Source organism: Aphelocoma coerulescens, chromosome 4, assembly GCF_041296385.1.
Source record: "Aphelocoma coerulescens isolate FSJ_1873_10779 chromosome 4, UR_Acoe_1.0, whole genome shotgun sequence".
NCBI classification, from domain to species: Eukaryota; Metazoa; Chordata; class Aves; order Passeriformes; family Corvidae; genus Aphelocoma; species Aphelocoma coerulescens.
In genome coordinates, this window is record NC_091017.1 from 16222678 (window position 1) to 16249540 (window position 26863).

General features: G+C 37.9%; 1 protein-coding gene across 4 annotated transcripts in view; it reads right to left on the reverse strand.

Annotated features, from left to right (window-relative positions):
* DCLK2 (doublecortin like kinase 2) overlaps positions 1–26863 on the reverse strand; it is an 80817-nt gene that overhangs the window by 28833 nt on the left and 25121 nt on the right. For 2 of the 4 annotated variants that reach the window (XR_011150465.1, XM_069012821.1), the window contains exons 3-5: positions 7269–7371; positions 4831–4929; positions 3480–3527 (exon numbers count right to left, since the gene is read on the reverse strand). Coding sequence is in view for 2 of the 4 variants with exons in the window: in XM_069012821.1 (XP_068868922.1) it covers positions 3480–3527; positions 4831–4929; positions 7269–7371 (250 nt within the window). In the remaining 2 variants the exon portion in view is untranslated. The remainder of the gene's footprint in view (positions 1–3479; positions 3528–4830; positions 4930–7268; positions 7372–26863) is intronic. The other 2 variants (XR_011150466.1, XM_069012824.1) reach the window with 1 other exon arrangement.

Below are 26863 nucleotides of genomic sequence, written 5' to 3' on the forward strand. Positions count from 1 at the left end.
TGCATGTCACAAAATTGCACCCTGAAAATTCATGTGGCTGGATATGGGATCAAGAAGACACACAAATATTGCACTGTCATGCCAGAGATTAAAAAGGCCCATTCTGCCCTTTACCAGGGCAAGAGTTTTGGGCACAGAAACAAACAAAGAAAAAAAAAAAAAGCCACTGCCTTTAAAAATTGCATAGTAAATTGTGATATCAGACAAAAAAATTATAGAAAGAAAAAGTTTCTAAGGATATTTGACCCTCCTCCTCTTCAGTTTGGATCAATGCCTTACTTTCTAGGCAGAATGTTTCACAGAACACGAGTTTGTTTGTTTTTCCCTAAGAAAAACAGACAAGAAGAATTAACTGTTTGCATGACAGAGAACATTCACAGTAGTTCAGAAAATATTGATTTAGGGCAAAAAACCTCACCAAGAGAAAAGCTAGTAGGTTACTTTTGAGCTTCCAATAAGTACAAGTGTCTGTGAAAACATACAATACCCTCCCTCTTGACTTAAAGAGTTAATTCATTTTAAGTCCAGATTTTTGGACAGGCCTCATACAACATCTGTTACCTCTGGTGTATTAAATATAACTTAGGTCAGTCCTTTTACTTTTCTGAAAAGAACACACTGATGAATTTCATTATGCAGAGAGAATAGCACACTGTCCATCAGATACAAATATGATGCAATGTTATATGATGAGACATCATTCCTTTCTAGCTGAACCTCATTTTTTGTGGGAGATAAAAATACTAGGCAGGAATTTGAGCTGAAAATGCTTCAGAGCTGATTTATGGTGATGAATTATTTTTTCAGAAAGAAAAAACAACTCTGATAAACAGAAGCTTAACTTCAAATTAAATAACAGATACACCTGCACAATTCCTTTACATATTCAGGTCTGCCATGGGTTATGCATCACTTCTTAAACTATTGGATTTATTTTACAAAGTGTCCATTGACCCAGCACACTAACATTATCTGAGTGTGGGAGATGCCTTCCAAGGACTATTTTTACAACCTGGGCAGCCCATCTGCCAGTAGGCCAGGCTGACTGCACTGCAACTTCCACAAATCCCTATTTTTCACAAAGATCTCCTTCTCTGGTTTATGATGTTGAGATACAACTAATTAGTGTTTAGCTACACAGTAAGTCTATCTTGAACTCTGATAACTTGGATTTATATTCTCAGTTCTGTTACACGACCAAGACCTTAGTTTTTTCTTTTAGAAGTACTCAGTATACTTAGGATATTTTCATCCTGATTTTAACGATGTTTGCCTGTAAGAACAATATGTGATTTTAAGGCGGGTTTTTTTGAGATGTGGAAAGTATCTAAAAGTATACTACTCTCCTGTAGACTTCAGCAATTTGTTTTGGATAACCTGGCTTATCAATGCATCCGTGTTTTATAAAGAATTTGCAGGTATGACAATGGCAAGAGCTAGCAACTGCTATCTTACTCTTTTCTGCTTCTTGCATGACCAGAAATGAGGTAATTCGGTAGAAGAGTTTGCTTCCAAATGACAAACCATTACCACAGGAGGAAAAAAATTTTGTTTGTTCAACGATTCTTTTATACAGCTCACAGAAAAGTCACTGCTTCCTGAACATGACCACTGTAAGGAACTCTTATCTGTCTCTAAGCCACTACCATCCTCTTTAAGCATTGACAGAACCACCAAAGTGTCCCAGTAAAACTGGCCGGTGAACATAACGTTCTTCCCTCCCAAAACTGTATAAGGAAGAAGAGCCCAGCCTACACTGACTGCACTGTAGCTCTTTGCCAATATCTTAGCTATTCCTGGTGGACAAGGGTGGTGTTCTGAGCCAGGGGTGTGACTGAATGACACCCAGCGGTCCTTCCAAACTTTGTCCTTCTGTGATTCTAGGACACACGGTTCATTCTGCTGAGGATCCTTCTGAAAAGAGCTGTCTGCAGATTCCTCTTTGCCAGTGCCTGCAGAGATCACATGAGCTGCTAAGCAACTGCAACAACAGCGAAAGCTGGAGCTGGCCCTGCCTAAATGTAAAAAATTTTGCATCCATAGGGAGTCAGCCAACTGCTTGTGCTGGTTCTGGCTGGGGTGGAATTAATTTTCTTCACAGCAGCTAGCACAGGGCTACGTCTTGGATTTGTGCTGGGAAGTGCTGCTAACACAGGGATGTTTCTGTTATTGCTGAGCAGGGCCTGCACAGCATCGAGGCCTTCCTGCCCCTCATGAGGGGGCTGGGGCACAGGGAGCTGGGAGGGGACACAGCCAGGACAGCTGACCGCAGCTGATCCAAGACATATTGCTGCCCATACAGTGTCATGCTCAGCAGTGAAACGAGAGGCAATGTTGGCAGAGGGGACACTGCTCAGTGTCACATTTTCCAGGGACAAGACGGCATCAGTCAGCAGGTCATTCACATCATTTGTTTTTCTTGGGTTTTATTTCTCTCTTTGTTATTTTCACTGCAGCATCGTTGTTGCTATTATATTATTGCTTCAATTATTAAACCACTCATATTTCAACCCAGGAATTTTCTCACTTTCACCCTTCCAATTCACTTCCTTCTTCCTGCTGCAGCAGAGAAGTCAGGAAGTGCCTGTGTGGTGCTCAGTTGCTGGCTGAGGTTAAACCATGACACTGCTATTTCAGACAGCAGCATTTTTTTTTCTCTCACTCAAAAAACCAGCAACCTGCATTGGCACAAACCTGTCCACTGTTATTGATTTGCTGAATATTCCTTGTGTATGCCAAACTTACCTTTTTAATCTATTTTCTAGGCATAAATGCTTTTGAGGTCTCTTTCCACATGCATACCAGTCTGAATACACAGAAAAAAACCCCAAACTTTTCTGTCATTCTGAAGCAGTACACGTTAGGCTACATGCTTGGCGCACTGGAATGTTTAAAACTGAAAAATCCATGAACAGCTTCTAAACTGTTAACTTCTAATATGACCCAAAGACTCAATTTATTTGTTAATCAATTTGTGTGTTATTTGTTTCACAGATACTTTGACTTTGAACTGAAGGTTCAAAGAGATTCCTCATTTTTTTAGAACTTAGGCTGAAATATTACAAGAAAACAAAGAAAAATATGAAATTGCACATAAAATTAAAGCCTATGACATGGTTTTGCACTGATTTTTTCAGTAATTCCCAGAAATTCTTTTTTTGCTGGTTGAAATCTTCCATTATAATATGCTTTACAAATGTATTGCTCCTCAGAATCCTGCTCTACTTGTAGTCAAATTGTATCTTTAAAAATGTAACTTTGACACCATTAGCAGATGTCCAAGAATTAAAAAGCATCATTTCATTGAAATGATCCACCTCAACAAAAAAACCCCCAACACCCATTATGTCTCTGTTTCATCGAATGCAAAATGTGTGTTTCAAGCTTGAAAATATTCACAAATACAGCACCAAAAATACAGGTAAATGGAGAGGGAGGAGACACACTAGTGATACATAGCCATGATGGTAATGGCTCACCTGGGGATTTTGCTGAAGAATGAGCACTGGAGTGGCCACCCCTCTTTACTGTACTCATATATTTGACACAAAGGAAAAAGACATTGAGGAAAGAAGTTAATAAACAGCTCTGAACATGCATGGAAGGAAGAAGGGTAAATAAAAGAAAAGACTACATGAAAAAAAAAAAAAGGCAAGTAAATAGAAGGATAAATACCAGACACTTTGCATACATTTTTCAAATTAACCAAACCAAAGGGGATGTAAGTAGAAATAAGTATGGAAATGGCAGCACTGATATCTAAATACTTTGCATAAAATTCACTGCTGATAGATATTCTACATGATCTCATTGGAGGTAACAGAATTGCATGAAATGCAGATCAGTTGCAAAACTTGCCCTTTATGATACATTTTTCTGCAATCCTTCTTTGAAGCTTTTCAGTTAAATATTCAACCTTTATAAACAGATTATTAATATTCCATTTTGAAAGAACCCAAAGATAAAATGACTTTAACCAGCATCAATTAAGCAAAACAAATGTGAAAATGAGAATATGGAACATGTCACAGTTTTGAATACACACAGAAGCTTACATTTATAGTTACATTCAAAAAAGAGCATCATATATTTACATATTCAATAGTTTGATTTCAGGGGAAAAAGAAGTATTTAGAAATAAAATGCAGAGGTTAAAAACTGAAAAAACCCCAAGCTTCTCCCTCTATTTACATAAAAGACTCAATGGTTGGAACATATAGTGTTTAGCCAAACTGGTGGCAAAATCACAGTGTGAGCACCTTTGAAATTATAAGAAGCACAAGAAGAAAAATTCTGTTAATGGGCAATAACACTACAGTACATGCCCTAAAATTACTTGAATCAGCAAAGTCCTTTACTTCTGACAATATTTGGCTTGTATAAGAGAAACCTTTCAAATTCAAAATTTAAGGGTATAATCTAGTTCAATGAACACGAATTTAACCACATCTAACACCCTGTCGTTAATAGTCTTCAGGAGGTGCCATGCTAAAAACAAATTCCAAGTGCACAATTAGCACAAATCACTCCAATGTTCATAAGCTGAAATTATTTGTGCCTATAATTAAAAAATAGAAACCATGCTTCTTCCCAGGATTAAAAAAAAAAAACAAACCAAAAAACAAAAAACAAAACAAAACAAAACAAAAAAACAGATTTATTTTAGATCAGTATTAAATCTCTGAGACAAAGTGAAAAAAAGGGGTTTTTTTCCCCCTGGAAACACTTGTATTACAGAGAGACCAACAAGTTTTTTCACCCCACTAAAGAAAAAAAAAAATATATTTTTTTGTGTGTTTGATATGTTCAGCTCTTTCCTAGCAGTAGTACCTGAGGCAGGGGATTTGCTCCGACGTGAAGGTCCTGGACTTTTGGACGCAGTGTGCCTCATGGCAGAGGAGCGGGAATAAGACTTCATAACACGACATTCTACAAAGCAAGCAAACTCTCTGTCAAGGGTTTTGACAACAGTTCAATGCACAGGCTCCCTCCACACGCCACTGTGGCTGTTTATTATCCAGGAAATGACCAGCAGTTTCTAAACATCTTTGCCCAGCTGAGTCAAACAGATTTGTAAGAGCATCTCACAACTCTAACCTGCTCACCATAAAAACCCCTGTTTGAGCTACTCAATACTATATGTAACATTCTGCAGATGATATTTCTTCATGTCTTGAGGCTGGATTATTACTATAATTCAAGTTTGTACATATGCTGATGCCAAGACTCTTGCTGTAATGGCACTTCCATACAGGACAGCTGCACAGCCAGCACTATTTCCCTTCTTTTTAAAGAAACTGATGCTGTGACCAATTTTTGAACAGGTGAGAAATGTCTGTTGTTTCCAGAAGGCTGAAACAATAGATTGCTGTCATTTACCATCAGCTGTATATCATTACATAACAACCTCAATGGGAAAGGAATCAATGAGCACACATGCACTGACATTTTGAACACATTTTAATTCCTGTGGTTAGCATCGCTAGCAAATCGCTCCGAATGGGATCATAACTTTCTCTCCTTTTTTGTCCCTGATGCCAATGTCATCATTAGGATGCCATGTCATCACAGAAAAAGTAAGCTGAGCTGCATGCCCTACCAGTCATGTACATAACCTGCTTTTCTCCATTAAGATCCTCAGAGTTATTAGAAGAAGCAGGGACCACCAAGCTGAAGAGATAAAGGCAAGAAAGAGATAAAGGCAAGGAAATGAGCTCAACTAGTCTGTGCCTTGTGTAATGGGAAAAGGAAATTTACAGCCTTAAAACCTGCTAGGGAAATTAGGATTATGCCCAGACTGGGATTTGCATTGTGAGTAAATACAACCATGCTCTTCCACTCCTTCATAAGAATCACATAATTTTTTAGCTGTTAACTATGTTAAAAAACACCCTTTTTGCCACCCCCACACTAACTGACTCAACATAATGCAGCAGTTCTGGAAACACAGCACCCTGGCAAGAACAGCAGAATGGGAGCCAGTTGAATCCTCCATCCATCCAAATGTATAGGCCAGTGGAGAGATATACACCTGTACTTCTTGCTGCAACTGAGCATTCTGTAATGAAATTATGGCATGTGGAAAAATTACAAGAACAGCAGGTGCTTTTGCTTTTATTAAAAAAAAATAAAAATCCTTCATTCACAACCGGAAGCTCCTCTGGAATAATCTGATTATTCTTGCCAGGGCAAGTTTTCTTTACCAGAGATTAACTTTTTTTCATAAAAAGAAAAACAGGATGTTCCTCAGGTCAAACAATAAAGATAGAAAAAAACACGTCTAGTAGGACCTGTAGTGATAGAACAAGAGGAATGGTTTTAAACTAAAAAAAAAGTGTAGATTCAGACTAAATATAAGGAAGCCATTTTTTACTGTGCAAGTGGTAAAACACTAGATAGGGTGCCCAGAGAGGTGGTAGATGTCCTACCCCAGGAAACATTCAAGGTCAGGCTCAATGGGGCTCTGAACAACCTGAACTTTTTTTTTGGAAGATGTCCCTGCTCCTTGCCAAGGGGTTGGACTTAGATAGTCCCTGTAAAGGTCCCTTCTAAACCAATCCATTCTACAATTCCATGAACATGGAGGTAAAAAAATATCTATGATTTGATATTCCAAGACAATTCCAAAACTCTCTGGTAGAGGATTGCTTTTTCCTTGAACTTATATTACAATTTTTTTTTTTTTTTCAGAAAACCAAATTTCATAAACAAGTTCAGTTCATGATCTGTCCAAGGCAGACAGCAGGGGCACAAAGTCCCAGTTTGTCTCACCTCCTTCCCTACCCAGCATCCCCTACAACCTCAAAATAGCTACAAGGCCAACACTTGGTCTATAGCAGACAAGACTGGAGTGTGTGAATTGTCTGGCAGGACAATTCAAGACTGGAAATGAGCATGGCTACATATGAGATTTTTCAAAAATCTCATGAAGAAAGAAATATGGAAATTATCTTACAGTCACAGATGCCAAAAGTGAACATCTTTAACAGATTTTAGATTCATTAGCTCCATGACTGTACCTTTCATAATTCAATTCTGTTTTCCATGTAACGTTAGAGACAGAGTTTGTTTTGCAGGAAATTTGATCAGGTTTGTTGGTGCATTTTAACAGGCTTACAGAAGCCAGATGATGGCTTGAAAAAACTTTCTTATCTACAGGAAAATGTCATCCCCTGTATATTTTCCTGAATCACACAATTCTTGAGGGTTGAACATGGGAATGGGATGGAGAATTTCCTATTTCAGTGGGTTCAGGATGTCAGTCTTACCACTGTGATCCAACACGAAGTCATCCTGAGCATACCGGTACTTCTCCGGCCCACACGCAATGAAGACGTCATCATCTCCAAAGAAGTCCTGCAAGCACGTTACCTGGGCAGCAAAATAAACAAATGCAGTACTTTCAAAACTAAATCTTGAGTTAGTCAGCAACAATTAGTAAGTTTGTCTTTACCATCTCACAGTGATACCGTAATGTTCTTTTGTAATGACACAAGCACTCCAGTTCCTCAGTACTTCAGCTCTCTAGCAGTGCAGGAAATATCAGGGCCATCAATGTAAAATATGTCTGCCCCTAACCTCCAAAAACTCCTCTTACATTTAACACCTGTATTTTTGCTTATAGTTACATAAGCATGCTGATGACTTTTGCCTATAACTACACACACATTGCTTTGACAGGAACATCTAAAAACACTATTCAAATATCAAAGCTTCTTGTATTAAGAATACATAAATTGCTTGTGGGAAGATCTGTTGAGTTAAAGTGATTGCATTTGCAAATTGTTTTTTTTATGTTCTGAGGCATTTAATTTGCATGTTTTAATGTCCCGTTAAAAAAGTCATGATATAATTCCCCTTTTTATGAACGGGTATTTCTTATCCAAGAAAATAAAGAAATAGAGTCCCTTCCATGCTCTTTGCAGTTGTCTGTTCTTAATTATCCGAATAATGATGCTACTTGGACAATGATGTTATCCAAATAATGTATGTCAAGAAGGATAGGGATATCAGAAAGAGAAGATGTTTTAGACATTCTTTAAAAACACAAAACCAAAGACCTTGAAAAAAAAACTCTGTTCTCAAAAGTCAATAAAAATCACCTTGTGAGGGAGCAAGTGTCTGCTTTAAAAACAGTTAAAAACCAAAAAGCCACAACAAGAAATTCCACTGAGGTCATTGTAATTCCCTTGTGAGGGAAACAAGTGTTTGCAGGTAGCAAGCTAATTTTTTTACATGTAAACAGATTAACATTTTAATGGAGTTGTTTCCCTTTTTTTTTAACATTGCATGCCCAAATGTAAAAGTAAAATAAGTAGTAAAAGTTAGAATCATTCAACACCATTTGCATATTTCCCCCACCGCGATAATAGTAAACATCGGTAGCAGTACAGGAAGGGCTCTCTGGTGCCTGCAATATTCCAGAGCCGCTCGGAATACCAACGACCCCGAGCTCTCCGCAGGAACTCCGGCGCAGGGCATTCCCCAGCAGCAGCGCAGTTGCCATGGCAGCTCCCCCAGGAGAGCAGCCGGATCCTCAGCGCGGCGCCGCTCGCAGCATCCAGCATTTGTGTCACTGTGTTACGCAGCCAAAGGGCCACAGCCAGCACCAAAATCCTGTTATTGTCACCTCACTGCTGCAAGGACGGCTTGCTCTCATTGATGAGAGACATTTTCAGCTCTGCCTGAAACCGCTGCTTTTAGGGAACCGAAAGAGGCACCAAAAATTGAACTCAAAAGGCTGCACAGATTTAGGAGAAGTTTTGCTAACTTGGGATTTATTCCTCTCTGCTTAATAACCAAGAGGACTCATCATCGTTTCCACAGATTTCCGGAATCCAGCAACCAAGCCAACAGGAAAAGCTGTGAGAAAGCTTCCAGAACACTCATCCCAGCAGCACTGGCGGGACATGGGCAGAGATGTTCTCTGAGGTGTGAGTTCACACCCAAAGCCCCTAAACCTGGGAGCCATTTCCACAAGCTCTGCCTACCCACCACTGCTCCTGATGGCCTTGCAGCACTGTTTTGAGAAGGTTGGAGTTAAATGCTGTGGTTTAGCAGTGCCTAAAATTAATATTTCTGTTCTGATGGAAAGCCTCACCTCACCTCACCCCCTAACCCATCCAGTCTAATGTCTAAGCTGAGAGTAAGGGAGGAAGGAATGATAGATTTTATGTCAGAGTCTGGGAAACACAGAGGGATATAACTGCAAGCAGCAGCATTGCTTTGTTGTCTGCAGAGCAATTCTACAAAGTCAGGCTCAGATCTGTGCACAAAAGATGACAGCAGCACCCTTAGAAATGCTCCTGAAAATCTGCTGAAAATGGCTACTAGGAATGGGAATGAATAAAGAATTTTAAGGTATAATTCCCATGTATGCTTCCTCACACGTTCATGTACATAGACCTTCCCCAGGCAAAATACACAGGGATAATCCTGAGTGCCAGTGATCAGGTAAGCTGCTGGAGGTGGAGTCACAGCACCTTTATCTTGGAGTTCAGGCTAATGCCAGCCTCTGTCTGCTCACACGCCGTGTGCCTGACCTGTGTGACTCCCACCTGTCAGTCACACACCACGACAGATTACTGTAAAAGGTATTCACCTTACTGTAAAAGGTGTTAAATATAACTGAAAGCCAGATAAACACATCTATGAGAAAGCTTTTCTCAGATGCTCGCCGTATTCCAGCAGGGAATATACAAAGTGCTCCTTCTCCCCACAAATAATCCAGACTTGCTACACATAAAATACACAAGAATGAAAAAAAATATTGAACAAGTGTATGCCACAAAGAATAAAGATCTGCTAGAATTTAGCAATCCCAAATCACTCCACATTATGAGATGAGGAAAGCATTTGTAAAACTAAATTCATGGAAACGCATTTTTCTAAAAGTACAACCTAACAGTTTTCTTTTTCTAGGCTTTTATCGTAATAAAGTCAAGGGAGCATCTCTCAAGGTGCAAACTGATGTTAAAATGAAGTCTTCATCTCCTACAGAATTAATGTATACACAGCAATTAATGATAAGAGCTTTTTGCTCACTTAGTGTTCAAAAAATTATTAAGTTGAAACTATTAACTTGTTTGCATGTGATTTTGAATGCTGCAAATCCACAATGGTCTAACTTGCAAATCGCACAGTTACACTCCAAAGAATATCTGAACTTAGGTCATAGGAGGGGGGTTTTATTACTTTAATCAGGATTCAATCAGTTAAGAAATTTCTAAACAAAAAATTTTGAAAAGGTTTTTTTTTTTTTTACATTTCATTAGCAGTGGAATTTGTGCCTATGAATAGCCTGTCATGTATTCCAGAAAGTTAGGGATCAAAATTAGGTACAACAATGCTGCTTCTCTTTCCACTATCCATCTACATTGTCTTACCCACTCTTTGTTTGTTGCACTTAGTGCTAAAGAACTTTTCTGTTGACCTTGCACATTTCAATTAACACGTTTAAAGTATATTAAACTCCATTTCTTTTTAAATACAACAATCCTTTCCCAGACAAACATTGCCTGTGACCTTGTAAGTCCACTGCTATCCCTTCCTTTAAAACAAGAAATGACTTACTGGTGCTCCTCTGACAACTCAAAGCTGCTCAAGTTGTCTCGCTCCACTCCTTTTTTTCAAAATACATCTCTACACACAGCAGAGTGGAGAATGTGTGAGTAAGACTGGATTGGATTTGTACTCAGTCCTTTCCTCAGAATCCTTTCACTTGCATTCTCACCACAGCTTTCTGAGACGATGTGCAAACCACTCAGGGCATCCCTGCTTCCTGATGGGCTCAAAAAAGACCCCAACTGAAGGAATGAAATCTTGAGACACTGGATGGAATTTTTTGACAAACACAAAGACCTCTCAAGAGAGGTACATATGACTAAAGATGCACTATGTTACAGAAGTGTCATGACTAATAATAGTTTGCAAGACAATTTTTGGTCAAAGTGCTGCAAAGTCACACAGCTAAAAGCACAAAAAAAGTGGTTTAAATGCAGGAAAAACCCGCAAACATGGGGTGTTGAAAAGGAAGGGAGAAAAACATATCTATTTGAAAAATCAAATTCCTGATCCACTGCTGTCTACTAGTGCAGTGCTTTAATGTCACATACCCCCATCATATTTACCTGCCAAAATAGGCTTATATTTCTGACAAATATTTAAAACCAAAGAAGTTTGCTCTATTCAAAGAAATACTTCTTCAGTCAGATCAAGCCACTGGATTAGAACATACAAATTGTCATCCATATGGAAATCCCTTTTCCCTTACCACCACACATGCCTTGAAATGTGATTTACATCAATCCCTACTCCCACCTCATCTAACAAACAGAAGATACATTCCCCTCCAGAAAAAACATGAATAATGATCAATCTTTTATAAACAGAATTCATCATGTATTTATTGGTTGTCCTTTATGATGAAAGCACAATAGAAAAAAATTGAAATAAATAAACCTTTATCCAGAAAATATTTTCCCTTCAATCTCCAGAAGAAAAACACTTAAAAAAAAAAAAAAAAAAAAAAAAAAAAAAAAAAAAGAGACTGGAGCCAAGAAGGTTTTATAAACACTTGAAAAATTCCTGGAAATTCAAATTCCCTGAAATCTTTAGCACTAAACAGAGTTCTGTGATCATATATCAACAGCCCCCAGCCAGTAGCTTGCTGGATAAACTGTATTTATTCCAGCTCTACAAATATGCTTCATTCTAAATGTGGAGGAAGGGCTATAAAGACAAATAGTTTGGCTTAATTTAGTGTGTCTGATTCCATTTAAGTAATCAGCTACAGGACTGCACAGTTTAAGCCTGAAGAGCCACACCCTCCATCTGGGGAAAGCTTGTCCAGATGACAAATTCTCAGCAGCAGCTGAAAATGGATCTAAAACATCAAAACTGGAAAAGATAGGAGAGATTATTTGTATTTGTTTTAACAATGGAAGAAATATTTGTATCTACTGACTTAAAGAAAACAGGATATGGTGTAAATATTTTAAAAAGGAAGCACATCTCATACGAGGCAAAAGGAAAACTAGGAAAACTGGCATGCACAGCAACAGCTGGATTTTTGAATACATTTTCAGCTCAGCAGCTGAGACAGGCATTTGAGGCTGAAATTCTTCAAGGACTACAGCGGGTTTTTTTCCCATGAATTGCTAAAAGAGAATGTGAATAATTTTTTAAATGTCAGCATGACAAATCTGGATGCAACCTCCCTGCTATTGCCTTAAGTGTGAGGGGTCTCCACATTTCTTGTGGGAAATGCTGTTCCTCTGACTGGGACAGATTACAACCACGCTGCCCTGGCAGTTCTGCCCTTTGCCCCTTACATCAACTTTTTTTCTGAGTAAGCAAAAGTCAAATATTTGTCTATTTTGCCAGTCAGGTCATATTTGCAATCATCATTTTTGTTTCCCCTTTTGAAATACTTTTAGCACTGCCACTTCCTCTCCACTGCCATTCAGCCTTATTAAAATCCTTGCGGTGTTTCCTGAAGCTGCCAGCCTTACATTTCCAGGGTTTATGTGTGTCCTATGGTGCAAAATGCAAGGAAAGCACTCCTGCAGAAACAGGTCAGTTGTCTGTCTCCCATTTCAGCTCCATCACCCACAGGATCAGGCTTACTTTCAAAAGGAAGTTTCCTCTGGGCAGCCTCAGGAACTCAAAAAGGAAGGTGAAAAGGGCATTCCCACCCTTCCCTACTGAGTACCATGATTTTCACACAGGATTTTTTATCTTGGAAATTCCCCTTGGTTTCTGCTCTTTCTCAAAATAACTTGACCAAAGGAAAGGGGGGGATATTTAACCAATATTCTTAACTGTTTACTGATCCATCAGTGCCCTTCATGATTGAACCAAGAGTTCAGTACTAGCTTATGGCAGCTATTTTGCCTGGTTATCCTGAGTCATGTTTCCTGACATGTCTTCAGTGAGGTAATAGCCAGACGGGGAGCTAGAATATACCCAAGGAAGGAGAAATAACAAGAAAAGTCAAACCAATGAGTCCCTGACATGCCCTTTAAAAAAATACCGTAATTGCCAGTATTCTTTTTTTAATTAACAACCTATTCACTTCACAGAAATGACAAAGTGTCAAAGGCAAGTACGCTAAGCAAGTTGGAAGCAGGCAACAAAAGGAAACTGTTCAACGGCCAGAAGCCCATACTGTACACAAGAACAGCAACAAAACCCACTGCTATATCAGATCCTGGTAGTAAACCTGGAAAATCAGGTCAAACTGGTAAGATTCCTGCTGGTGTGTTGAAGAAGCACTTGACACTTGCAAAAGCTTCTGTTCCTCACCGGTTTATGTCTTTCCTCTGTGACAGCTCTACTACAGAATCCCTCTGGGAATTCCCAACGTCTACAAAATTACACAACACCAAGAGAAGGGTAAGCAAGCTGCTAACCTCTGGCTTAAGGCTTTACAGAGCTCAAATGCTACTGAGACTGGGCAAATCTGCCCAGAACAGCTTTAGGGTAGGCTGGGGAGTCCTGAAGTCTGAGGACATAAAACCGTGAGCTTGGTAAGACTCTAGACACCCACATCTTTCCTACCAGCTGTAGCTATGGGGACAATTCAAGGCATCACAATAACTTCCCCAACAGTCAACTTCCAGGAGGTCATTAGCAGACAAGGAACAAAAAACCCCTCCTTTGTTCTCTGAAAATAATTGGAATTAGGTCAAATGCCTCTTAATTTCTGAGGCTCAAACGCACAACTATTTTGTCTGCAAGGGAAACGTGAAATACGGTAACAGATCAGATCACAGAGAAAGGATGCAAAAGTATCAACTGTGTTATAAAATATAAAATTCATTACCTGATCTTCTGTTATGTGACTGCACATGTCAACCAACAAAATTACCTCAGATATTAAAGAGCATGTTGACGAGCCTTTTTCTCTATAATTAATTCAAGTAGTTCACTTGTTTTTTTGGTCTTACTCTACAAAGTCCCTTTTAAACCCATGCTGTTGGTTAATTTTAAACTTGCCAGCAGTCCCACTACAGTCAAGGAAATTATTCACATTTATAAAGCTATGCACAACCACTGCTTGGGAAAGGTCTGAGGGCCTCCTCAGCTCTGCTGGACACTGCAATAAACTATGAAATAAATCTGATTTCTAGGTCAGAGCTTCCACAAGACATTGTCCAATTTACCACTTGAGGTTTGGCATCTTGCATCCTTTGTCTTGTCCTTCAAGTTTAATAAATTCAGTAAGCAGTGAGAGAAAAACTAAGTTTTCTGTTTCTAATAATTTGTAAATGTTGAATTTGCCTGCCTTGGATAAAGGGAGCTCGTTAACCTATTTAAGAAAACAGAAAAAAGAGGAAATAAAATTGAAACAAAGACCATAATGAGAGCAATTCTTCTAGGCCAGCTTCCTAAATGTTTACTTAATCAGTGGCTGTGTCACATAATTAGTCACCATTAGAAAATGAACCTCTTTCCACTGATACTCCATGACGAGGAACAGCAGTGAAAAAAGGAGGAGACAAACCCTTCCATCCCACAGGGAATCTAAGGAGTAAGAAAGGAAACAGAAATGTTAAATCCTTGCCTGCTGCCTTGTAAACAGAAAAAGTCTGGCAGAAAGCCCAGGAAACGCCTGTTACAGTATGACAATGCAGAAATACTGAATAAACAGACTAGTCAGGTCACCACAACTCACACAGCCCTACAGCTGTTGGGGACAGATGACGATAGAGGGCATCTCACATTTTCATTTTTAATCTCAATTTCAAGACTTTTGCCTATTTTTTTAACATCTCAAAATTTTAATTTGGAAAATGAACACATGTGGAATCGCAAGATTGCATTTGGGTGTGATTCAAATAGATCATCCTCACTGCAGTGGAAATGACAAGAAGAAAAGTAAGCTGTAGGAATATGCATAAGTTAAAGTGAATTCCTACATGAATCTATTTCTTAAAGACTTCCAGTGCAGTAGGACTTTCTGGCAAGTTCTGTTCACCAGTTTTTCCCAAGGGCAAAACTGATCTGTCTGCAAAATGGCATTTCAATTATTGTACTGATTATGTGCAGCTATCTAGATATCAGAAAATAACAGTTGAAAGGACTAAAATTCTGGAAATTGAATCACTTTGAATCACTCTGTACAACTCACCTGTCTCTATAAAACAAAACACCCCTGAACAACCCTTCCCTCAACATTATCCACCACTTCAACAAGAGTCCATAACTCCAGTTTATTAAACAGTGAAATCTAATGCCATGCTTCTCAATTTCGTGAGTTATACAAAGAAAGAACAGCCTTACCAAGCATGGAGTAAGTGGAAATTGGCAACAGAAAATTAGCAAGCGCAGCTCATGATTGTGAACATAATCCAGTTTGTCTGAAGAGACAAACAAACAAGAGGATTTCCAGTTACAAGACAAGGATATCTTTGCCTGTAGGTGCACTAATCACACCAGATCCCAAGTCAGCATAACAGATTCTCTCCTTAAGTGGCATAACTGGGAAGCCTAATACAGAGCCAAAAATAGCACCTGACTTCACACAGCTAACCTTCCATCTTACCACGGAGCAGCTAGGCTAAAAATAAAAGCTACTTGTATTATGAAAGAACATTAAAAGAAAAAAGGGTACATATAAGGACAGATATCTGATTCGTCCAATTCAATCAAATCTTACTGATTTAATGACACCCTGTTACACAATACAAATACAGTTAAAATTTAAGTGATACCATTTATTTTTTTTTCCATAAAATCACCTCTTTTGCACTATTATAGAAATCAGTGCTTTTGGTTTATCACCCTACTTGAAAAACATGGCATCCACATGCTATGGAGAACTTAAAACCCAAAATTATATGGGCAAATATCCAATGTACTTTCGGGTATTTTTGGTTCTTTAGATCAGAAGAGTTTCTGCAGTATGCATCAGCAATCTATTGCAATCCTAAATTTCCAGTGTTCATGGGCAGACAATTTCCTGGAGACATTACAAAAGCAGCAGCACTTTAAATGAGAACTATTTTTCCACAGACAAATAAGAAATTCAAACTCAGTTTGTGACCAGTGCAGAAAGAATAAAAGAAAAGGTATAAATCTGGAAATGTCCTTTGATGACAGGTACAAATAATTTTTCATGACTCTTTAATCTTTAAATGAGAGATTTATAGTTTTACGCTGGAACAGGTTGTCCAGTGAGGTTGTAGGTGTCCTATCCCTGGAAAAAATTCAAGGTAAAGTTGGATGGGGCTTTGAGCAACCTGATCTAGTTGAAGATGTCCCTGTTTATTGCAGAGGGGTTGGATTAGATGACATTTAAAGGTCCATTCAACTGATAATTCTGTGATTATATTTTTTTCCTATGGCTTGAACTGTTCAAGGAGCTCCTAAAGTCAGTCTTCTGTTCAAATTCTATTAATCAAATTAAGTAATTCTAAGGACCAAAATACTAGTTCCAATGCATGACTCACTGGAATTTAATATTGTTATGTAGAGACATAAAAATCTATGGTTGTCTGAGTTCCTGTGTCAGGGTTTCAACCTTGCAGTCATTCAAAGCTGTTTTTCATAGCACTGAATAGGAGGGGGAAAAGCTTTAGGTACCCTATAAACTCAGGTCTCTCTCTCAGTTCTGTTCCCTTCATAGATACTACTTCACATAACAAGAAGCCTTGATAGAATCCACTGAGCTCCTTAGAGATAAGAAGGATGCTTTTGACGTGTATTTTAAGTTTTGATCATTTAACATTTTTTTAGCCCTTAAGACGCTTCATTTAATTAGTTTTCTATTTGTTTCAGCACAACAACAACAACTGTACTTCTAAATAAACTTATAGTTCTATTTTTGTAATATTACCTTACAGGCTTGGCAATGCTAACAGCTTGCCATACAGCTAAACAGCACACACAGCTGTTAAAGTTATTTGATTCTTGAAGTATCCTCCTCACTTAACTGCAAACTGGAAATGCAGAAAAGAAATTGAGCTTATGGATGTTCTCTCTATGCACCATTTCAAACAATGACATTTCGCAGATGAAAAGACAGAAATTCTGTGTAAAAATACATCCTTATAAACTGTGAGGGTATTTTGTGCCCAGCAAATTAACTTCCATGCTTACTCTGCTTTGCCTGTCATGAATTATTGAGGTCTGTTGTACTTGCATGCAAAAACTGGAACAGCTATGCTGGGCTAGGGGCACCAAGTAAGAAAAATGAGGATATAACTGATTAATAGAAGGATGAGAAGCTCAGAAATGTGAGAAAAATTACTGTAACACAGGAAATAGAAACTACTTTTTATCTGGCTTTCAAAGATCCAATTCAATCTCATTCTCTCCTAACTTCGCCCAATATTACTTCCAAATCTGCTGCTGCTGCTTCTGAATTGGTTTAATAAGCTGATAAACAGATGTAAAACATATTTGAAGACATAGAAAAATGTTTGATTTCATGTTCAGACAGCAAATGTATTACAAATGCACTTTAGGTACTGACAAAAGAACAGATGCATCAGCACTGTCAGACCAGAAGAAAAGGTGCCTCCATCAGTTTCTCCATGAAACAAAACCCAACAAAATGCCACACAAGCTTCTTCCTTCAGATCTGGAAATTTCAGTTCTTCCTTTGAACAAACATCCACAATTTCAGGAAAAAAAGCAAAATGGATGCCCCCTCACCCCAGAAACACAGAACTAAACCCCTGCCCAATTCCCCAGACCACTTAAGAGCACAGAAAAGAGGTGCTAAACCCCATTTATCAGTCAGACTTTTATGGCATCTGCTGAGGTTTGTTTTAAAAATCACAACACAATACTTTCATTGCTATACTGCTATTAGCAGATTGGAACTCAACTTTGGTGAGTTGGGCAGAGGATTTAGGTGGCTCAGTACTTTTTCTTTTCTGAGTTAAATACTGACTCAGTGCTGGGGTTTTTTTAGGTAAAGTGTGAGTAGATCAGAAGGTGAAGATGCTTAGAGGACCATAATTCAGCAATAGGCTACTAAATATTAAAAACCTCTAAAGCAGTCTGGGTGACTGTTTCTGCTGAGCCAGAACACGAGGAATGCTGCTGAACACTGGAAGCATCTGGTAGCATTATCATGTTTTATGGACCTCTGTATCAATCACATTATAGGTGCTTTTGAAATGCATGAGGAAGTTCATCCCATTTTGAATTAGTCAGCTTCAGAAATCATTAATCCTATCTGGAAACAAATTTTCAGAGACCAGGAATAATACATCATAGATTGTTACTGAAGACCCATTTCCAAACCATTTTTCTTTTTTAATAAGAAACTTTAAAAATATATTCCAGGCTTCCTCCTTCTCTAAGACACTGAACTATGAAGTGCAGATTGAAGCAAACACAATCATAAAACCATCACATCAGTAACAGTGAAACTCAATACTGAAGGCTCTGCTCAGAAAGCAATGCTGGCACCCTTAAAGAATTTTCCCCTTTCTTCCACTTATATCTGGCACTACTTGAATCCATACTTTCTTCCAAACTCCTGCCACTCATTGAAGAGCAAATATTCCTTGAATTTACATAGAACTGTATACTCATTCCTTGTAATACAAACCTCTTTGACTCACAAAGCCAATTTACATAATGGGAGGCCCAATGCAAAATTTGGATTTGTACAATATCGAGATTCTGGCTGATCAAACCTTTTCAGTGGTTTGGCGAAAGCTATTTTTTCCAAAATTCTATTCAAGATAACTACAGCTAAACTGACAGTCTCCCAAGTTTCTGCTTTTCAAATAATAAAGTCAGAGTTCACTGAATGCATTTTTTTATTTGAGGGCTGCTTTTTTGATTAACCCTTTTTCCTCTACAGAAAAAGCACTTAAGAAGCATTAAATGAAAGTCCATTTAAATACAGTAAGAAATGTGAATTGGGGTACTTCTGTTAATTTCAGGTTTTGGTGGGTTTTTTGGGTTTTTATGTTAAATCATCAATTCATGAAGCATTTCATCATACTTTGTCTAAATACCTCATGTATCAGACCTCATTATTTTCACTGCATTGATTATATTTTTTTCACAGTCAGAAAACCAGCAAATGCAGCAGTAGGATCTCTTCACATTCCAAGTCATATTGTGTACAAAGCTAGCTAGTCTGGAAATCAGTAATCACCCATTTCTGGTTAAATAAACAAACACAAACAGCAAGCAAAACCTCATTTGCTTCAAGCTAAAAACTCAAACCAGGCTATCGAAGTGGAAGCAAAATTTATACACGTAATTAATGAGGAAAAAAAATTACATTTCCATATCAGCAAGAGCAGTTATGAAATAGTTTTGTGCCTGCTAGTGCCACTGCTTCACCATTCTGTGGGGTTTTTTACCTTTTAACTAGTTCTCTTTAGCATCTTTATATATCTATCAAAGCTGTTTGCAATTTTGATGAAAGAGGAGTTTCAGAAACATTACTTAAACCGCAAATATAGATAAAAATGCAAACTATATGGCAGTTTACAACAAAACTGGGAACAGATGAGGGCCGTAATGCTACACAGCTAGTGACAGGGAGATCATCTTCAACGATACAGAGGGTGCTCCCTGTGTTCCTGATCCTAAATCAGTCTGGGGCACCTTAGGAGTAGCAAATACAGCCCCAGCAGGTGAACTGCTACCATAGCTGCAGCATCCTTCTGGCAGCTTTAATTCTGTTTCCATCATAGCTCCCAACAAGTGGAATTAATCAAGGTCCAGCTCAGTGTGGTCAAATCCATGCTGCAGCACTCATGCTTTTGCTGCATATTGCAGTTTAAAGAGAATGGTATCAGGATGTTCAATCTGGCTCAAAATGTACCTATTCTTGCAGCTGATGGAAATATCTATGCAAGTAACTCATGAATATTTGGATTACAGGGTTTTTTCGTTACCATCATCAGGATTAATTTGCAAAACAGAAAAAAAAAATTCCAAATTCCCTCCTCGTTTTCCTAAAAAGCAATGTCCTCACTAAGACTAAGCACACACAAGATTATTACATAAAGAGCCTAAAGGGGTATTCAAATAGTTTTAAAATTTATTCCATAGCAAGAATACTCCATGCAGAAGGGAGGTCTGTAGCACAGCCCCTTCCACAGCCTGCACCTGAGTTTGCAGTGGCACAGAAATGCACACAGTGCACCAGAGTCTGCTTGCAACACAGCAGAATAAAAGGAATAAGGGCAGCCTTTCAGTATCTCAAGAACACAACTCCATGCAGCCAGCTACTGTTCAGTAGCACATCAGCAGCAGGTACTGCACCTGCTCACAACTGCACAGGCTTTGAAGCAAACACTGCACAGGTTGTCCTTGTCACACACTTGTGACCACACGTACAGCAACATGGCATCAACCCCATTCCTCCAGTTTGCAGCAGTCAGGTCAAGACTTTATTGGTTTGGGCTGCATAAAGTACACAATGGCTGGAGAAGCATCATAGTTTCAGCACCTATAAGGATCTGTGTCTTTTTTTCCCCCCTTCCATTACACATATGGCTTAATATAAAGTTAGTTGTCTGATCCTGAATGAGCTGATTTAAAAGAAAAATCTCGTTTTATTAATATATTGTAGGTGCCTTGTGTCAGAAACACCTGATCTCTTGCCATTCTCTTTAGACCACAAGAATCATACTCTCCAAGAGCAGAAAATGCTTTCTTAGGCATGATTTCTGACAGTCTCTTTAAATGCTGGAATATCACCAGCCTTGAGATAATATAAACCATAAAAGGCTAAAGCAGGTTGTTAAATGTGTCAGAACATCACCATTCAATCAGTTATACTAAAAGATTCCCTTTACACTACGTGCTCTTACAAATTCCTTCAGTCAGGAGAATTTCTGTCCATACTGGAATCCTGGTTAGAATTTAACCACTCATACACTTGTTTACAGCAGTATTAGCCCTAATCCATTTAGCCACTATTGCTAAAGCAGGAGTAATAGCTGTGGTGACTACACCTTCACTATTGAGGCTATTGGTGTTCTTATTTCTACTCTCAAGGTCTAAGGCTCTTGTAGATATTCCCCAGTGCTTAAGGAGCTTCCTAAGCAGCTTCTGGGAACATATGTTGTTTTTACTAGCTCTGGGTAGAGTTTCACTGTGTGTGCCAAGCAGACCTCCTTGGGGCCCTGTCAGTGATCAAGTGATTCAGTGTTCAAAATCAGAACCCAAGCCTAGCGACTTTCAGCAGATTCACTCTGAGAGAGCTTTGATTTTTTGTCTGTGTTCAGCACATCTGACCATACCTACTGATTTTATTCTACTGTGACATTTTCTCCAGTAGTTTATTAAAAAGGACTGGCATTACAGAGCACTCTGTACAGTGCATTAAGGTGTGCTGGCAGCACCTGCCTGACCTGCAAAGCCTTCCCCAAACAACAACCAGTCTTAGTAGCTGCCTTAAAAAAATGCTTAGAGAAATCATTTTTATTGCTACAAGTCATCCATTTGACATTAACAACAGTCTTTTTCAATCCAGTTGCAAGTGGAAAGTCTGAGGCATAATAAGCAACATGGCTCATTTATTCCCAAAATAAGGGCATAATGCTAAAAGGTTTTCTAGAAAGCATATACTGAATCAGTGGAATATTTTTCCTCCTTTTTCTGAGTCTCCCAAAAAAATACTTCTAGTGGAGATACAGACCCCCAAGAAGGGAATTTTAAATTATCAGCGATTACTTTTCTATTCCTACTCAGTTTTTGGAAACCATCTGTTTTCTGTGAACACCATGTTGAAACTGCTGCTTAGAACACCATATGGAAAAGTTAACTGCAGCTCCAGGAACCCATGGTTCATCCCGCATCTAAGTATTCCATAGATGTTTCCCTGACAGGCTTTTCTTTTGTGGAAAGAAGGCTGTAGCATTATTTTTTGTTACAAAGCTCTTTGCTTACTAGTAAAAAAAAAAAATCTTTTGAAATTTATACACAAATATTTACATTAAAATAGATGGCAGTCACATAATGGTGCTTTTAAAAGAGGGAGGACTATTACTAAACACAGAGGAACTCAAGCATCCTGCAAGGACTGAATGTAGCTTTCTGCAGAGCTGCATTAAAGTCTAAAACTCATTTTTATAATTCCTTTATTGCATTTAAGACCTAGATCAAACAAAGCACAACAGCTCAGAACTGTAAGTGAGCAGTAGACTCTCTGAACTCATGCTGAGTTTTCTCAGCTCAGTATTTATCAGTATGGATATTCCTGAGAGAATCTGGATAATGTTGTAAAAGATACAGCCTGTAGTACAAAAATCAAGTTCATTCAAAGTTCTTAGTCCTCCTGGGAAGATTCCTTTCTCTGATTTGGTTGACTTATTTGTAATACTTAGGATAACTCTAAAACCAGCAGGCTTAAAAAATGAAAACCACTTATAAAACAACCCACAATAGAAGTGCAATCCCCCCTTACACACAGTTATTCATCATATGCTTCATGTTTAATTAAGTGCTGTCAACTCAAATTTAAGTTTACACACAGCCCCCAGAAGTGTTCAAGTACTGCCCTGTGCCTCAGCAAGTTACTACTGTGAGAAGTCTATGCTGGGAAGAAAAAAGCAGTAAGACTCAACAAGAATAGAAAGTCAGCAAAATTTAGGAGTATAAGAACTACAAAAATAACACTATTTAAAACAGGCACATATTTCACCTCCCTCTAAGCTCATATTGAGAATGGGAGGAGCACAAGTTTAAAACATTTTTATAATTAGGAAGTATTCTATGCTTTTTAACAAGTATAGAAGTTAAAAAAGTAAACCATATGAATTTTGATATGCCTCATAAGCTATATGCAAATGTATCTACCCTCAGTCTGTAACTGTGCCACCCTCTTGGTCATGCACTTCAGAAGTTATTGCAATCATCTGCCAACTCAGATGTCACAGTAAATAGTGACTTGTTTTGTCAAAATTGCCAAATTTTATTGATATTTTAAGAATAAAATATTTTAAAATTAAGACTTTTACTTCAGTCTACTTCAGTTAAGTAGACCAAAGTAAAGGCCATATTTATTGTGTGTCATTGTAAACCCCTTATATCCAAATGAGTGCAGAAATCCTCTATGGGGATTTATTGTCTGCCACCATGGAGTGGCAGATGCTGCATCAGCTTTTTCTAAAACTGTCTGGTGACATTCTTTTAAAGAAACACTGCAAAAGTGCATTTCATTTACTTCTTGATGATCTCTCCAATCTCCATCATTCCTGAGAAGCACAATTGCTCATCCTTTACTACTATGAAGCTTGGGACAAATTGGGCTAAGGGCAAGTAAAACTTTAACCCACTGAACTGAGTTAAATTTAAAAAAAGTCTTCATTTGATAGAACCACCTTTCTGTATACTGAGATTATTTCTACCTAACTTGAGTGGTCTGAGGCATCAACATTTCATCAACTAAAACCCAAGAAATATTTTTCATCAAATTGCAAGATTACTTATTCTTCCAATACAATGTTTGAAATAACTTACTACAGCCACAGCCAAAAGTTCCCAGTGGCTTTCCAACAGATTTGCCTATAAAAGATTTTAAAATGACCCTATACTTTGTTGAAGCAACAAAACCCCCCCAAAATTGTATTGATACCACTGGCTTACAAAATCCACTTTTTACTACAATTCATTCCACATTGGAGGAAAGATTGCAAGAGAGGGAGGGGGAAAGGCAAGTGAAAATTCTCTGTGAAAATTATTTATAAAAGCCTCTATACTTTATACTATGCCTCTGAATAAAGTCACAACATACTTATTATACTACAGAGAATAAGCAGTTATGGGTACAGTGATCCAATTTGAGAATTTGTTAAATGTTACCATTATCTTTCAGTAGAAACTGCATACTATCAGCAGGAAAACAAAAAAGCATCTACACCAAATATAATAAATAAATGAATAAAAGATAGGGACACTCAATCCTTTTAAGTTGGAAAGATGGAAAAGAGAGTGAGTGCTGAAGCAGGTAAATTTATCCCTCAACTTTTATGTACAACTAACACCTTGCCCAAGGATCCATCCATTTAAATACCTTCCCTAGCACACACCAGCAGTACCAATAGCAGGGGGAAAAGGGGGAAATGGGGTAGAAAAAAGCCTGTCATAATCAGACTGAAATCGCTTGAGGGATTTCCAAGGCTACCTTAATACTATAATAATGAAATAATAACACTACCATAGGGGAAGCAAAGCAAGCAAAACAAATGCAAATCAAATCCCATCAGAGAGGTGATGGAGAAGGGTCACTGTAAATTAGAGGAAGGCAGATATCAATTTTCTGCAAAAGAGGTGATTCACATTAAGTAATTTGCAACCAGCAATTTTATTATCACTGTTTTTCAAATGAAGAGCTCGTCAAGTGCTACAAGTATATCCATGCACTACTGAAAACATGCAGGTATTTTCTGAAAATTAATTTCTCAGAGCCCTAATTTTGACCTGAGAATTTAATTTTTAACATAGTTGGAAATGTTCATAAGTTTACAAATCTGAAGTATAACCTAATACCAACATTAGGTTATATAACCCAAAACCAAATTCCAAGAACTTTCAGACAGATTTAACCAAAGAATCTAGTCTAGCAGAATATTAAAAGTGAACAATTTGCTTCAAATAGACTTTTTTTTAAAAAAAATTCTGTTGTTTTGAGGATACAATTTCTGAAAACAATTTATTTCAGTATTTAACAAAATACAAACCCTCAAGCAGATATATATATAGGTATGTGTATATATATGTATATATGGTAAAGAATGCTACTTTTCTCACTGAAACCTGTTAATACACTATTAGAATAAGAGTTACTTTACTAATATTCCATTTTACAGAAAACCTGCACTCTCTATTATAGCAAATGACAATTTAAAAAAGTAGCTCTGTAGAATAAGACAAAGTTATAACTTCTTCCCTGTCATCTGAGGACAGTTTACACAAACATTCAGGTGTCATACGAAAAATATCTAACCCTTAGCTAAAAATAAAAATTTTTGAGTGTGCAAGTCAGACTGAAAGTGACTCATGGTATGAAGGAACATGAATCATCTAAAACATTTTGAGACTAATTATATATGAATATATAAAGCACTGAGAAATAAATGAGTTCAAGAAGAGCCTCTAACTTCAGACTCATCCCTAACAAAGTCAATTTACAAAAGAGGTATTAATATTTATTCCTCATGTCACACCTAACAAGGTTTTTTTAGTTCAGTCCCCAGTCAGTTTTGAACTTCATTAAGTTTTTTTTTTCCATCATACAAATGAGAAAGTGTTGTAATTCTTATTAGTCTAAAAACAAGGATTCACAGTGGGGTCTGCATGTGAAAATCCAGCTTTTCCTTCATCCTTCCCCAACATTTACAGCACCAATGAATTTTTGTTCAGAGCAATGATAATTTTCACAATACATTGCTAGGAAATCTGTATCAGTTTTCATTGGCTTTGAAGAGAAGGAAGAAACACAGAGACTACAATTTTGGAAAAATTTTGGAAAAAGGAGAAGTTTCCATGTAAAATATAGCTCCATTTCCAACTATCAGCCAAACAGTCCAGAAGACAGGAGTATTTTGCCTCTAATGCACATGTGATTCCAAGAGAATTTCACTAATAAACTCAGCTACAGATGAAGGGAAAAAAAAATACCAAACCAAAAACCACATGAAAAGATTTGGAAGTAATTTCAGACACAAGCTAAAAACTCAAGAAGGGTGAAACACTGGGGATTTGTATTCAGAAGAAATACCCAGAGACCTATTCTCACAGCCTTTCCATTGTCCAGAAAAACATACCTCAGTGTGCATGGAGCATTTGTGTCCAAGCACTGGAGAACAGCCACAGCAGGTATGCATCTCATTTTCCTTTGTTTACCTTTGTTTACTTCTTTTTTATAACTTATCTTGTGTAACCAGAAGAGTATGTACAAACTATTTTCTACAGGACAGCAACATTCTCCATAGGATAGTACCATGAACTATTCCATTTCCACTCCTCAGGGAGGCTCTTGATAAAGAAACTATGCCCTCCACTCCCAGCCACCAAGTGAAGACCCTGCTGAGAGGGCTAATGCAATAAAAGCTGCTTTTATGGCTTAGTTAAGAATCCTTATTTAAGCAATATGCATAAACTGACGTTTTTAGTTTCAGATAAGTGTTTAGAAACTTCTAGGCTTGCATCTGCCTCCCAAGAGACGAAGAAAGGAAGTTTAAGTGTTGTGATCTGGCCTTATAAACTCCGTGTGACTAATCATATTTCAATAGCTTTAAAACTAGATGTGCTTTTTTCTTAAGCATCAATCAGGCTGAGTTTTCAGGCATACCTTTCTCCCATATTTAATAACTTTTGCTAGGTGTTTATATCCAAAAGCTCCATATATATCTTATTTCTTACAAAGGACTGTGGCAGAGGCTTCAGAAAGCCTCAGATAAAACTAATAAAAGGTGCTAAACTCCCAGTCATTTTTAGAGGTACATAGTCTCTCACTACTTCTGATAACTTCCTGTTGAGGTGTTTTGATTTGTACTGAAACAAAATATCTGTTTGAGAAGTAGAAGATAGGAAAAAACAATGTGCACAAGGTGAAGTGTGCTGTAAGAAAGCAAAACATATTCATGTGCCAAATCCAAGAAAATCTGTATAATAATTACTAGTTCCAAGAGTATTCAAAGCCCTCTCAGACCCCAAAGACTTTTCAAAAAACACTTTGCACCTTGGACTGCAACTTCTCTCCTGGGCTTCTCGATATAACTTGTGAGAGAAGACAATGAGGAGGTTTTCACACATCCTGTTACCTATGTCAGTCCAAAAGCAAGAGCAAATCCCTGCCAGGTAAAGGAAGATTAGTGCTTGAACTAGGAGTGTGCTCTTAATGAGGTGACAGACTTCAAGGAGTGCAGGT